A 14,600-nucleotide genomic window follows, 5' to 3' on the forward strand; every position below is an offset into this window, starting at 1 on the left:
TGCGCTAAATCTACATACCAGGCGATTTGACTATTCGACAACTCTTTTATAAAACTCTTTTTCTCTGATAATAGTCGTTCTATTTATAGTTTATCGCGAGCTTCCGATCTGATTGGAAATATTGGCATATTTGCTTACCCCAAAGGTAATTTTAGTTCCAAATTTTCGATCTTGCTTAAATTGTATTTGGCGCTTCTGTATTTCAAATTCTTTCAAATTCACCTTTCGTCATTTCCATGTTTGGGTTTTCATAAACTAGAAAGTTGGATTTTGGCTTTTCACTGTTATTTTAATTGGGAGCGTAACTCAATAGTGTTAAGAGAAACTCAAATTTCCCAATAAGTTTTTCGGGGTCAACAAACGTTTAAATTTAAAAATTAAAATTTTTTTCATTTTTATACTCTGTACATGAAATGTCAAGAGTATATTAGGTTTGCGCTAGCTGAAAAATGTAACAGGCAGAAGGAGGCGTGACAGACCCCGCAAAGTATATATATTATTGATCAGGGTGATAAGCAGAGTCGATATAGCCATGTCCGTCTGTCCGTCCGTCCGTCTGTATGAGCGCAAGGATCTCAGAAGGTACAAGAGCTAGAATAACCAAACCCGGTATCCAGATTCCCATAAGCCCTAGGCAGGTGAAGTTTATTTTTTTATTCTGATACACCCCCCAAAATTCGTGTTTTTTTTTCATAGCTCCCGTAGTTCGAGTAATTTCGAACTAAAATTAGGTAGCTACATCCCGTTAGTGATTATGTGTCTGTATGCCAAGTTTAATTATGGTAAGGTAAATTCTGAAGAAAGTTATAGCCATAAATAAAATCGCTGCCCATGCTCTGCTTGTAGCGCTGCCCGCAGCATTAGGGCCCAAAATAATCCACTCCTATGGCCGAGAAAGGTTTTTCGAATGTAAGAAACCTTTCTTTTGGTAAATTATCCATTTGTGGTCGAATAGGTCGCGCTTTTTTGCGTTTGCACCAAACAAAGGCCTGTATTATTGTTCGAATTATGTAGTTTATTTTTGGCATCCTGTTTATATATTAACATCTTGGTAATTCATGCTTACCATCCAGTACTATTGGATTTTTTGTCATTGATGGAATATTCCTTGCACGTTCAATTCGACCAGCCACTCGCATAATTTGATTCTCATCTAAGTATATGTTGTACTTTGTAAGACGTAGATTAGGTGACGCTCTACCACATTGAACTTTTACAATGTCATTTGGTAAGGATTGTAGCTGCACTATTTTATGCCAAGTTGAGGTTGCCCACTCAATATCAGCTACATCCAAATTTCCCGATTCGCGCTCCGCTTTAACCTTTTTCAAACAATTGTTGATAAATCTGCCGACCCACGAAGTAGTGCGTACCAATTTTTTATATTTGGAGATTCTCTGCAGGAGTGTTCCTCTTGTTGCACAACCATTACGACTTCCAGCTTTTTATTTTGCTCCTGTGGTAATATTTTGTTTGGCCATTCAGATTCATGCTTTTGGAGAAATTCTGGCTCAATCTGCCATCTCTCTAACTTTTGCTGCTTTATGTCATCACGTGTTATGACATCATCTATGTTGTTTTCAGTTGAAATCCAGATTTATCAGATTTAGTCGACTTTTCACAAACTTCTCCCACTCGATGAGCAATAAACACTGGCAAACTGTTTTGCCTGCGTATCCATCCAAGTGCGGTCTGTGGGTCTACCCAAAAGTATCTTTGGGCAATATGGATCTTGCTGAATTGTCCCCGCCAAGCGGCAACCCATCATCATTTCCAGCTTTAGGGATTTTAATGGAGAAACTCTTGACCTGGATGCGACCAGTGCCACATCGTATTTCGGGTCATCTCTCGTATAGCAATATCTTAGATATGCAGCTGCTGCGTATGCCCTACTGCTGGCATAGCTAAATATGTGCATCTCCATGCGATCGCCTTTTTGTAGGTTGATACTATAGCACCAGGGTATTTTCGTATTTTCGTATTTTCTATAGACGCCAACACTGCAAGCCATTTTTGCCACTTTGGTTTGAGATCTTCGTTGATCACATCGTCCCATCGTCCATAAGAATTCTGCCTTTAATGGTTATGTGTGTCATCCGACCTAGTGGATCGTACACCAAGTTCACGGCTGACAATACCTTCCTCTTTGGAGGAAGAATATTGCCCTTTAATATGTCCCTGTTCACACGACGCATGGTACTCATTGAGTATGTAAAGTATTCGCCACTTGCGTCCCATAGAACTCCAAGAATCTTTTCTTGAAGATCAGTTTTGTCGCCGAACATTGCGACGGCGCCTTCAGATCGAAGGGCCAATGGAATTTGGTTCATCACCTCTTCGCTATTAGCAAGAAATTGTCGATGTTCGAAGCCAGCTTTTGCATGAATATACCTTATAGTTTTTATTATGCTGTTTACTTCCTCGATTGATGATTTCGAATCCAAATAATCATCCACATAGTGATTTTCTATAATAGATTTGACTGCGTCTGGGTATTCATTTGCGTATTTTTTGGCATTGTAATTTTTACGAAATTTGTTACAGTGAAATCTGTGGTAGAAACCATAGATTTGGGGACTTTAGAACATCCTTGTCTTGCAGCTTACTTGCGTAGCCCTTTTGCAACAATTTCAGGATTTCTGTTTTATATGCCTCCGTTGTTTTCTAGTCTCGCAGTAGTTTACGTTCCTGGCACCTTAGACGCTGTATGGCCATTGCCTTGCTATCTGGGAGTTTTACTTTATCGTTTTTCCAAGGTAAGTTGACGATGTACTGGTTTTTGTTGTGAATTATTGATGTTTCAGTCGTTTTCATTGTTAGTTGATTTTCTGCGGACTGCGATTTATGAATACTTGTTACGCACACACCGAAGATCTCCAGACTAAATTGGCGCTTGATCATTTGTTGTAGATTTTGATCTTCCAACTGACAGCAGACGAAATTTTTCTCTCTTGAACCCACTTCAAATACTACCCAACCTAGTTTGGTTTTGGATAACATCGGTCGTATTTCATCTCCATTGATGACAGCTCTTGTGGTGATCAAGTTGGCGTGGCGTTGTCCTATTAGCAGCAATGGTGCTTGGTTTTGTAACTATTAAATGTCGACCAAGTTACATGGCAATGAATTAGACAGATTTTCGTAGTGGATTTGCTGTGAAGGAAGATTTAAATCGTTTATTAGCCATACATCATTTAACTCGTGCATTGTGCCTCTGGTATCACTTAGCTTGATATTTGCTCGCTCTGCTGTTGACTCGTATAGTAGTGGTATACTCCTCCTGTCCAGCTAAAGCAAAAGAGCTCATTGATTCCTTTTAAACCAATGTGGATGTACTTCCTTCATCTAAAAAGGCAATTATCTGTTTGGAATGTTTTTCTCCGTGAACTGTAACTGGTACCATTATAAGAAGGACACTCTTCTTTGGTTCCGCAAATACTCCGCTAAAATTTTGCGGTGCCACTACCGTCGCCTTGCTTGCCTGTTTGTGCAGCAGTTTGCTGTGAAATTTCAATTTTGGAAGTCTCTCTTAGATTGCATTGACCTTTATGAAATTTCAAACAGCAATAGCATGCTTTATGGTGGTTTGCGAGATCCCAGCGTTTCTATACAGTAGACTTGAGAAAGACGTTGCATTTAATTAGGTCGCGTTTATCCTCGTTGCATATAAAACAAGTTGCTCTAGCCTTTGGCTTTGGGTTGCCGGCCGTATCAACTATTTTGTTCGGTTTTTATTGCTGTGCATACAATGTTACCGGGTTATTTATTGCTGACACCTTTTGGAAGAATGAAATGTCTTGAATAAGATCAGCCTGACCATTCAGCCAGAGTGTTGAATATATAGCAGGAACCGCGCATGCCTTTGCCGTTTAAGAATGCGCCCTATTCTCGTAGGTAGTTTTCAGCCAATTTTCCAATCAGCGCAGCTAGAAGCCTTTGAGTGTCGATTAGAGCTCCATTTGTATACTCCAGTGCAGCATTTATGTATGTTTTAAGCTGAGTAATTGAACTGTTCAAAGTCAGATAGCTGAGTTATTGATTTGACTTGATTTGCTTTTGACATTAGCTCAAGGGCAACATTTTCTGGTCCACCATATGCCCTGTCCAAAATACTTATAATTTTGGAGGGCTCTGTTGCTGAAATAAGCAATAAGGCAACCTTGTCCCTTGCTGAGCCTTTTAGGGCCTTGGATAATCGATGTACGTCTTCTTCGCCGTGCCATGCTTCTTCTTCCGCTTGAAGAAGATCCAATTAACGCGTGCGCCTATCGATTCCATTCTTAATTTTCGCTACACCTTGGTCGTCGTTTGCAGTAACGTCACTATTCGCTTCTGCCAATGCGTTTTGCAGTTGAGTGAGTTCCTCCTGCATTTTGTATTTTTGGCGCTTTACGTTTACATTTTCCGCATCTACATTTTCGATTGTTCGTAGACCTCCAGTTTCAGCTCTAAGTCCGATGCATTTGACTCATCGTAGCTTTCGATGCCACCAACTAATATAGCTTCCACAATGTCAATGTCCGATGTCAAGAAATTCACAGACGCGCAATAAAGCGTTTTCGCCTAGTTCCTTGATAATTGCCAGCTCGTGATTTTCTTTTCCTGCGTTGTTGTAAATATGTCCACTAAAGTGGTTTCGGTTGTAAACTTCAGGAATGTTGCAAAATGCACGTCTCTCAAGCGATTTCCACGAATCAATGCGCTTGATTTGAGTATCTTTCCACTGCCACATTTTGACTTTTTGTTAATGTTTATTGTTTATAGCGGACTGTATAACTATAAGTGGTATCAATAATATGATCCGGCTCGAAGGACCACTTATGTATGTGGCAGTGGAAAGATACTCATATACTACTATACTCATATACTATATATATATATATATATATATATATATATATATATATATATATATATATATATATATATATTTAAGTAACAAATTATGCGCACATTTATTTTCCAGAAGAGCCATATTCGAAATACTAAACAATAATAATCGATTTCTTAATACTATTTTTCGCAGCGACAAGTATGAATGAATTAGGTAAGGGGTTTAAGAATTTAGTCCACTTGACCCTAGCATTCCTTCCGTATTTTAAATTTAATTGCAAATAAATATCAAATCTTTGTTTTAATACTAACACATTGTTCTTATTCGTAGTTTTTACAAGTAAACTGCTGAGTTTTAATATATTTTTGCAGCGTAGTGTATAATTTAAATACTTTTTCTTGTCCTATAATGTGTCTACTATACACGTAACTAAAGTTCCTAAATGGGTTATAAGGACGCATATTATATCAGTTGCACGGCTATAAACACACGGATTATCGGGAAATGGCATAAATATCAATGTGCCTAACAAATTAAGAATATCGCCGTACATATCGATTAAGGTTTTAAAAAATTTTTCTATACAATCCGGTGAAGCCAGCCACTGCCCATGTTTATAACATAGCCTCGTCAGTTTTTTTAGTTTTTCCGATATCTGTCTGCCATCCTCGTTGACATCTTGAAAATATTCCCGATTTACATTGGGGCAGTCGTCAAAAGATTGCGTAAATGTGATCATTTTCGTGTATACTTCAATGTACACCTCGCGAACGCATCTAAATTTCTTTCCGTCCAAATATTTCATGATGCGCTTCCAAAAATCCCCAGAAATCTTGGGGGGATCTGGATCACGTGGTGGCGGCTCTGTAGTTGTTGTCGTTCGACATAGCGGTAAAAGGGTGGCACCATTTGAAGCTTCAAAGAGTGTTAGAATGAATAATACAGTCAATGGTCTCATTTCTGCTTTCTTCGTAATTACCTGTTAACCTTTCCAAATGTTCTCTCTTATATATATTCAAGTTAGAAAATTGATTGGTAATACTTCACATCTTATCGTTAATTTTAATCTCAATTTTTATACTCCAAGACTGGAACGGATCTTAAAATTGTTAGTACTTTGGTATTATATGATATTGAATTGACATTTTGCAATCCCCTGACGTGGCCTTAAAAAAAAATAATATTTCGACCTTAATATATATAATTTATGTTTTTACGTTTTTTGGCATCACTTCTTGCTGTGGAATAAACAATTATAAATGTTAATAAGTACTTACATTACCATGACGTCCGACTACCCGCCTGTCATCCATCTATGTGTTTCTTCTAATGAATTGTTGTTGTGCACATATTCCGACTATTGTCTGTTTTATTAGGACACACTACATAAAGAAGACTCCATTTGCTTAGGACTAATCTGACTAACCATTTTTTTCTTATATTCGAAGTTTTCCTAAGAATAATCGGAAAAATTTATAAAACCCAAGCCGAGCCAGGTGCCACGATATTAACAAAATATTAGTCTGTCAAATATATGTATTTTACAATTCAAATTAAAAGTCGTTTGTTTTTTTTTTTAGCATATCTATCCATTAAGCAAGGCCCATAAAAGTTCATGGACGAAACTTATTATTACGCATAAAACATCCTTCAGAGTTGGCCAAACACAAACTAGAGCATCCGGTGTAAGAATTGCTGGGGCCATAAATCCGGTGACCAATAGTTTAACAGTCGATGAGATGAACTTCGGAAATTTTACAAGTACCTTCGGTATACATAGTATTGAAAAATCTTCTATACATAGCTCATAAAATGTTTGGCATGTTTCTCCTAAGCCTTTAAGAGAAGACACAATACCTTCATCCTTACACTTTTCAAGAGATTTTACGGATTTCTTAAAAAGGACACCCAACTTTTGTGGGATTTTAAGTAATGCCTTAAATATTTTCGGAATGGCAGAGATAATATTCGAAAAGAAGCCCGAGGGAAACTTCCAGGCTGTTCCTCTCTTGTACATCACCACGCTGTTGCTATTCCCTATTCGTATCAGTTTTCTTGGATCCTGAGACGCAGATCCTGCATGATAAGTTGTGCAAATGATCAGAAAACAGAAGAATATTTTCGCCATTTCGACTTGCTATTTCAGCTGCGTTTAAGTAACAATACATTTTTAGAAGAAAGTTTTCCTTAAATAGTTCATTTTACGGTAAGTTAGTACATGTATAGAAATATTTTTAATACGGCGTATATTATTCAGTTTGCCAGAAACATAATAAAACAGCGTGACAACAACCTTTATTAAATAACATTTATAATTTCAATTTCCTCTTCGCCTTACTCACTTTGAGAGCTTCGCCGACCTCGCTAGTTTGCGCTAAATCTACATACCAGGCGATTTGACTATTCGACAACTCTTTTATAAAACTCTTTTTCTCTGATAATAGTCGTTCTATTTATAGTTTATCGCGAGCTTCCGATCTGATTGGAAATATTGGCATATTTGCTTTCCCCAAAGGTAATTTTAGTCCCAAATTTTCGATTTTGCTTAAATTGTATTTGGCGCTTCTGTATTTCAAATTCTTTCAAATTCACCTTTCGTCATTTCCATGTTTGGGTTTTCATAAACTAGAAAGTTGGATTTTGGCTTTTCAGTGTTATTTTAATTGGGAGAGTAACTCAATAGTGTTAAGAGAAACTCAAGCAAATTTCCCAATAAATTTATCGGGGTCAACAAACGTTTAGATTTTTCCTTTTTATACCCTGTACCCGTAGGGTAAAAAGGGTATATTAGGTTTGTGCAAAGTATGTAACATGCAGAAGGAAGCATCTCCGACCCCATAATGTATATATATTCTGAATCAGCATGACGAGAAATCGATGATGCGGATGAACGCAAGGATCTCAGAAACTATAAAAACTAGAATAACCAAAGTTGGTCCGAGAAAGGACGAGTTTTTTTTTATTTTTTGGAATTGTCTCCCCCTTCCCCTGCTACAGAATTTCGTCAATAGCGACCACATTTCAAAGCAACCAGGGTAAAAAAATATTGTCCCTATTCAAGTGCATGGCAGTGTACATACTATACATATAATTAATTTATAAGCAGGCCATGCCAAAAAGTTCAAAAGGATTCAGCTTACAAAAATTGTACATATCAGAACAATTCAATTTTTAAACAAATTAACTGGCGTTAACTAGAATCATGAAAGTCTGGCTGTTTTTACTAATCACCGCTGCACTGATAGAGAGTTGTTTTGTTGCTGAACAAAGCCAATGCAAACCTGGCAGGGGACTGGATAATGGCAAAGTGTTGTTGGACGAGCGGACGTGGGAATTGATGTTGCAAGGGGAATGGGCAGTTGGTTTTTGCGTGCCACTAATCGAGGCATGTTTGAAATTTGAGCGCGTTTGGAACAAGTTCGCTGCGGAAATGCAAAAGGACGAGACCAAAATATTGGTAGCTAGCATGCAACTGGAATACTCGCAGACCGTCATTCAGCGCTTCTCTCTGGCTGATTTACCAACTATTCTTCACGTAAAGGATGGAGAATTTCGCAAGCTGCCTGTTGTCTACAGCGTGAAGCAGCTGAAACAATTAGTTCTGCATGACTGGCAAAAAGTACAGCCTTTGGCTTTTTGGCAGCATCCCAATGGATACTTCATCACAGCCTACATACAGTATATCAAGGCCATCGATTTCGTTTATGAGAAAGACTGGGTAAACAGCGACTACGACCGAGTTGCTTGGGCTGTGCGCATCATCATTCTTTTAATTTTCGCTTCAATTTCGATGGCCCTTCGCTCAATCTTCAAACTCATTTGGCGCAGTTTCTCCAACACAACCGTTTGCGATGGGGAAGGTATTTCGAGCAATCATATCTTGCCACCTTCCGAGGGCATAACAATGTAGTAATGTAATAAGTTGCAGTAGCTTATAACCTGATCCTGATCTTAAAACACAAATATATTCCATATGCTTTACCGACTCCTTATCAACCCTTTTGTATATGCCTCTGTATTAAATTTGATAAAAAATGTACAAAATCTTAAAAGTTCATGGTCTATTCAAAACAAAAGGGCAATTTTGAATTGTTTTTTATTAAGTATTTATTTAGTCATCAATATCCATTTCGTCCCCTTTAAATTAAATCGCTCAGATATAATTCACTTTGACAGCCACTTAGTGGCATTCCACCAAAAAAAGCATCTATTGGTAAAAAAAAAACACTACACAAATGCCGATGAACACGAATCACGTTTGCAAGATTTTCGCGAAAGGACGATTCAGTCGCGCAGGAACGCAAGCCGGAAACGCTAGTGTATACAAGTATATATACATATATATATATATATATATATATATATATAACCATCACCTTTTCAACAGACCTCGTATATTGAGATTATCCATCTGAAAAAAATATATTAAGTTAATCTTTCTGTTCCAAACATGGTGTTGTGGTGTCAATCTTTTCAAGGATCTAATAGCTCTGCTGCTAATCGCCTATCTAACAACGAATAGAACATCCTTTTTTTGAGCACAGGAGTACATGGTACATTCTATTTTGTTTTGAAATTCTGGGAACACGTGTGGTGTGCCAAATGTGTATAATCCTTAAAGCACTATATAGAAGAAATATATAACATATCTCTACTGCTATTTTTTGACATATTCTTTGCTTGCACTGCAGTTGCTGACGAAGCATTTTGTGAAAAATCACTTACACCGCAAAATTGTTTAAGCTCGTACTTAGCATTTTCATAAATTATGCAAGCATTTTAAATGAGGGAAAATCAGAGTGCAAGGAGCAAGGAGTACGGGATTTCAAGTTGTATTCTGCACACACACACACACACACAAATACTTACATACAACTGTAGAATAAATTTGTAATTCAATAAGTTTAAATAACTGATGATGATGATGAGGTTGATGTGTGTGTGTGTGTTTGTGGTGCAGAGTTGAGTTGCAGTCAACAGACATGGAGGATGGGGCTGCTGCTGCTGCTGCTGAGACTAGGATCGTACAATGCTTCTAAATGACAATGCATTATTCATGCGTATTTTTTATTTACCGCAAGGACATGGCAGCCAAAACAGTGGCAGCAATCGCCAAAGGAAGGAAGCTGGAAACTTGGCAGGAAAAATAAAACACAAACGTGTAAATCACTTGAGATAAATGAAGATGAAAAGTGTGCGGTGCGGAGCAAAAATTAAAATATCACTGCAAGGTACGCTAAAATGTTCCGTGCAGCACTCAAAGGAGTACTGTGAGACTCCTTAGCTCGCCATAATTCCGCGCTAACAAATGAACATAGAAATAAAGTCTGAGAATATTCGAACTGTATGAAAATTTGATTGACAGTTGCGGTTTCTGATGTTCATGTAGATGCTGGAAATTGATAAATCCGTATAATATTGACAAACGCACACCTTATCATTTATTTATTTATTTATTTTTTTTTTTTTGAAGAATTCGCTTGCCATGAAAATATTGTCAAAATACGTATTCGTAAAAGTATGTAGTTATTTAATTGTCAATATATGTATATTAATGCTTCGATTCATAAATACAGGCTTTTATATACTACACTTTCAAAATGTGGACAGAAGAGCGGAAACTCCGTACAGGACTTCTTATTTTTGGCGCATGGTACATATTCTTCGGGTACATTATACTGTCCCACGCCATTTCCTTATTTACGCAGGACTTAATAAAGCAATCCCTATTAATGTGGGTAGGAGTGCTTTGTTTTAATGGTACGTTGCAGCTAGCATGTGGAACTCTACTATATATTGGTATATTAGATGTTAGTATATTTGTACACAATTATTCATGTTATTTATTACAACATTTTTCCCAGCATAATAAAAAAATTTTTAAATTTGGTTGTATTTTATGCATAATTATCGCTGTTTTGACATTCTTCTTGGGTAAGTTCCTTTCTTAGTGTTTTTACGTAATACGCAGACCAAACCTTGATTTTCAGCACCCAGCGATACATATTGTTGAGCATAATACAGAATAATGTTTGTTTACAGGTTATCCAGTTATATTTGCAATCGGTGCATATTCATACTACAAAACTCAATTTTAAATGAATTTTAAGGAGAATACGGTAACAGAGGGAATCAATTAAAGTATAACATGCCATACCTGAGTAGAAAGTGAAAAAGTTACATATTAAAATTTGAAAGTTATTCGTTGTATTTATTTTATATTTATAAAAAACAAAATGTGGAGGGAGGGAAATTCCAAAATACACATTTTCTGCGTATTCATATAAATCATCTGGGACTTATTTGGTATCCCTGGCTCTTATAGTGTCCGAGATCCAGGTGTTCACACACGGACAGACGGACAGACAGACAGACACGGCTAGATCGAGTCATCTTATCATGCTGATCAAGAATATATATACTTTGTGTGGTCTGCCACGCCTCCTTCTGTCTGTTACATTTTTCAGCTCCCGCAAACCTTATATACCCTTGTACATTTTATGTATAGAGTATTACAAGTATTATTAGCGCATAATACTCGAATAGGATTGTACATTAGTAATCACTAGTGCATCTGTTAAGTTGAAGAGGCAGAAAATTCCTTGTTGGTCAAGAAGCATAGAGGAATTAACATCTCCGACAATCAATTTGTGGAGGAACAGAACACCAAGAACTATCCTACGGTGAGCTAAAGAAGGCAGGTTAATAAGGAGAAGTCTACTGGAGTAGGATTGTAATCGTTTAGACCACGAAGAGCAACAAGAAGAAATTGTTTCTGGAAATGTATGGCTTACAGCCCTTTTATGGAAGGTAATAATAAACGATTTTTTCCAAGAAGTAGGAAAGATTCCGTTCTCCAAAGACAGATTAAAAAGCCTAAGCAACGGTTTGCAGAGTGAAGTGCTATACTCTTTGAGCACACAACTAGGAATGCTGTCAAGCCCAGGAGACAATGAAGATTTTACAGATTGTACAAGTATATCAGATAAAATTGAAGAATCTGTAATTATTGGAGCAAATATAGAAATTGAAGGCATAATGCGGAAGAGGTAAGAATTACCGTTACTTACAGAATCATTACAAGAATTGTTATTCGCAAGGAAAAATGATGATGGCAAAGTCGAAGATTCCCGCTTATAGAACTTGTTAGGGTCATGTTTAAATTGGAGCTTGCAACGCTCAGGATAATTTGTGTAACACAGGGAGATTAAAAGAAGAAAATTAGATTTTGCAATACAATATTTAGAGAAGTCAATACCTAAGCCAGATTGCTTGAACTTTTTGAAACATCTGGATTTTATGGTTTTTAGGTTAGAAAGTCTACGCGTAAACCATGGATGCTGAAGAGAAAAAAATGATGTGACGCTATTGGGAACACAGACATCGAAAATGGAATACATGGTGTTATACAAAAATTTTGGAGCAACATCTATATCGACGGAGCTATACAAGATAGGTCAATTAGCATTAGAAATCAAACGGTTAGGCATAACAAAATCACATTTGCGAAAGCATTTGCGAGGCATGTTACACTCAGAAGACAATGCACTAGATCTAGAAAAGGGAAGACAAATTTCTAGAGTAGGATGATAAATACCTTCAGGAAGTGTTAAAGGAGAAGATCTAGAAACAACATTAGTGATATCATTAACAAACACCAAATCGAGATATCTATGAAGGTGATTGTATATTGGATTAATTTGAACTAAAGAGAGTTCAAGAAGGCAATCCAAAAAGTCGTGCTGTGACGAAGGAATAAGGTGAGGCGAACTATTAAAGAATGACCAAGATATGCTTGGTAAATTAAAATCCCCCACCATAACAATCAGGTCATTATCACGAAGGCTTCTCTGATACAAGTAATATGGAGCATATCAACTTCAATATCAGAAGAAGGAGGAATATAGGAGCAAATGATATATAGCGCTCGAGAAGGAGAAGAGAGAGATCTAAAGTTTGGTGTCCCTAGGTCTTATAGTCTTCGAGATAAAGGTGATTATAGGAGCGGCGATACGTAAAAACCCCATTATCGGTGGAGTGGGTGGAAAATCATATAAATAAAAGAAACTTGCACAGCGTACACACATAAGTCACCTTTGTGCAAAATTTGGAATCTGTAACTCTTATAGTTCCTGAAATCCTGTTGTTCATACGGACAGACAGAAAGACATAGATCAACTCGTCTTGTCATGCTGATCAAGAATACATACACTTTGTGCGGTCTACCACGGTTCCTCCTCCCTGTTACATTTTTCACCTCCCGCAAACCTAATATACTCTTGTACATTTAATGTACAGATTATAATAAACCGATAAATATATATTTATTTTATATTAATTTATATTTCAGCGATATTTATATTGCTGAAATAAAACTTTAATTAAAAAACATTGTATTTTAATTCAACATTAATTTTATTCCGAATGTTTTAGTTATTCAAATGTGTCAATTTTGTTTAAGTTTTCAAAGATACTTCAAAATTTAGAGTAAATATATTGATTTGATCCAAAATATTTGCAAAATATCGTCCCAATGGGAAATCAAGTTTCCACCGAGCCACCCAGAGCTTTGAACCACGAATAAATGCATATCCAGAAGTAAACAGAAACACCTGTCGAAATATTATGAAATTTAAATTTATCTGTTTTTTACACATACTTACCAATTATTATTGCTGTCCATGCATAATATTCAGCACCCACCCAATCAGTGTATCCATTAACTAGAATCATAATCAAACCAATTGCAATAATAATAAGGCGTACTATTTGAGTGATTAAATAAACCATGGGAAATATCTTCTTTTCCTGTAATGTTATCCCATTATTTAATTCAATTAAAATTTTGATATCATTAAATCGCAATATTGATACGTACCTTGAAATATGACACAATCACGAGAATACACGCTATAAAATGGGCAATGACGGCAACTAAGCCTATAAAGTATATTATATCGCCTGCAGTTCGAGCATCTGTGGATTATTATATTAATCGATATGAGTTCATGAGATAGTACGCATTTCGATAAATTTGTAGCCCTTTCACAAAAGTTATCAGGTCGGCAATCCCGTACTCTTCACAATGAATGTCTCCTCTCGACTCAAAATTACACTTTCAACAATTATGATTCAACAATGTTTCACGGCCGCACACCTAATTCTTTTGCGAAAAGGCTTACTTAATGACCCGAATATGTTTACTTACAATACATCGCACGATATCCTCCACCCACCAAAATCAAGTCTATGATTCCAACGATCAGTGCGCCAAGCCTTAGCTCTAGGCAACAACAAATTTTATTGAGAGTGCACATCTTGATGCTGGGATACCAATAGATTTCTGATGCTTTGTGCGTTTAGATGCCCGAGCCCGAGTTATGATTTAGTTCAAGTGAAAAAGAAAGGATTTTTAGCGGATGGCTTACTTAGATATTTATTTGTTGTATCTAATTACACTACCGAGTGCAAAACTTGTAGAATATTTGAAAAACAACTATTTTGCTTGTAAAAATATTATTTTTACGATGAGGCGGAAAAATATGCGTTCGAGCTTGTATGTTGTTTCAAATAGACTGAATTCATATACAAATTTGAATAGCCATATAACACATGGCTTACTTTGGTGATCCGATTTGCCTACTTGATTTTTGTCTTTTCCTACGTTTTTAAATTACGTTTTAAAATTTTTTCTTGCGTAGTTTATATGTGTTATGTGAGATCCAAACAAAAAGAAGAACGTTATGTCATAGCCATTAAAACGTAT

The 14,600-nt window shown here is 36.6% G+C and overlaps 2 protein-coding genes across 2 annotated transcripts in view; one reads left to right on the forward strand and one right to left on the reverse strand.

Annotated features, from left to right (window-relative positions):
- Positions 1-14,600, forward strand: part of LOC115623083 (cellular tumor antigen p53-like) — a 194,143-nt gene that overhangs the window by 142,030 nt on the left and 37,513 nt on the right. The gene's annotated exons all lie outside the window — the stretch shown is intronic.
- On the reverse strand, positions 13,231-14,348 carry LOC115623098. The gene is made up of 4 exons (XM_030517304.1): positions 14,043-14,348; positions 13,713-13,810; positions 13,498-13,642; positions 13,231-13,446 (listed from the first exon to the last, which is right to left on the reverse strand). Exons 1-4 carry the CDS (start codon positions 14,149-14,151, stop codon positions 13,376-13,378), a joined length of 423 nt encoding a protein of 140 aa, XP_030373164.1. The 5' UTR covers positions 14,152-14,348; the 3' UTR covers positions 13,231-13,375.

This window comes from Scaptodrosophila lebanonensis, unplaced genomic scaffold (assembly GCF_003285725.1).
Source record: "Scaptodrosophila lebanonensis strain 11010-0011.00,11010-0021.00 unplaced genomic scaffold, SlebRS2 tig00000043-arrow-pilon, whole genome shotgun sequence".
NCBI lineage: Eukaryota > Metazoa > Arthropoda > Insecta > Diptera > Drosophilidae > Scaptodrosophila > Scaptodrosophila lebanonensis.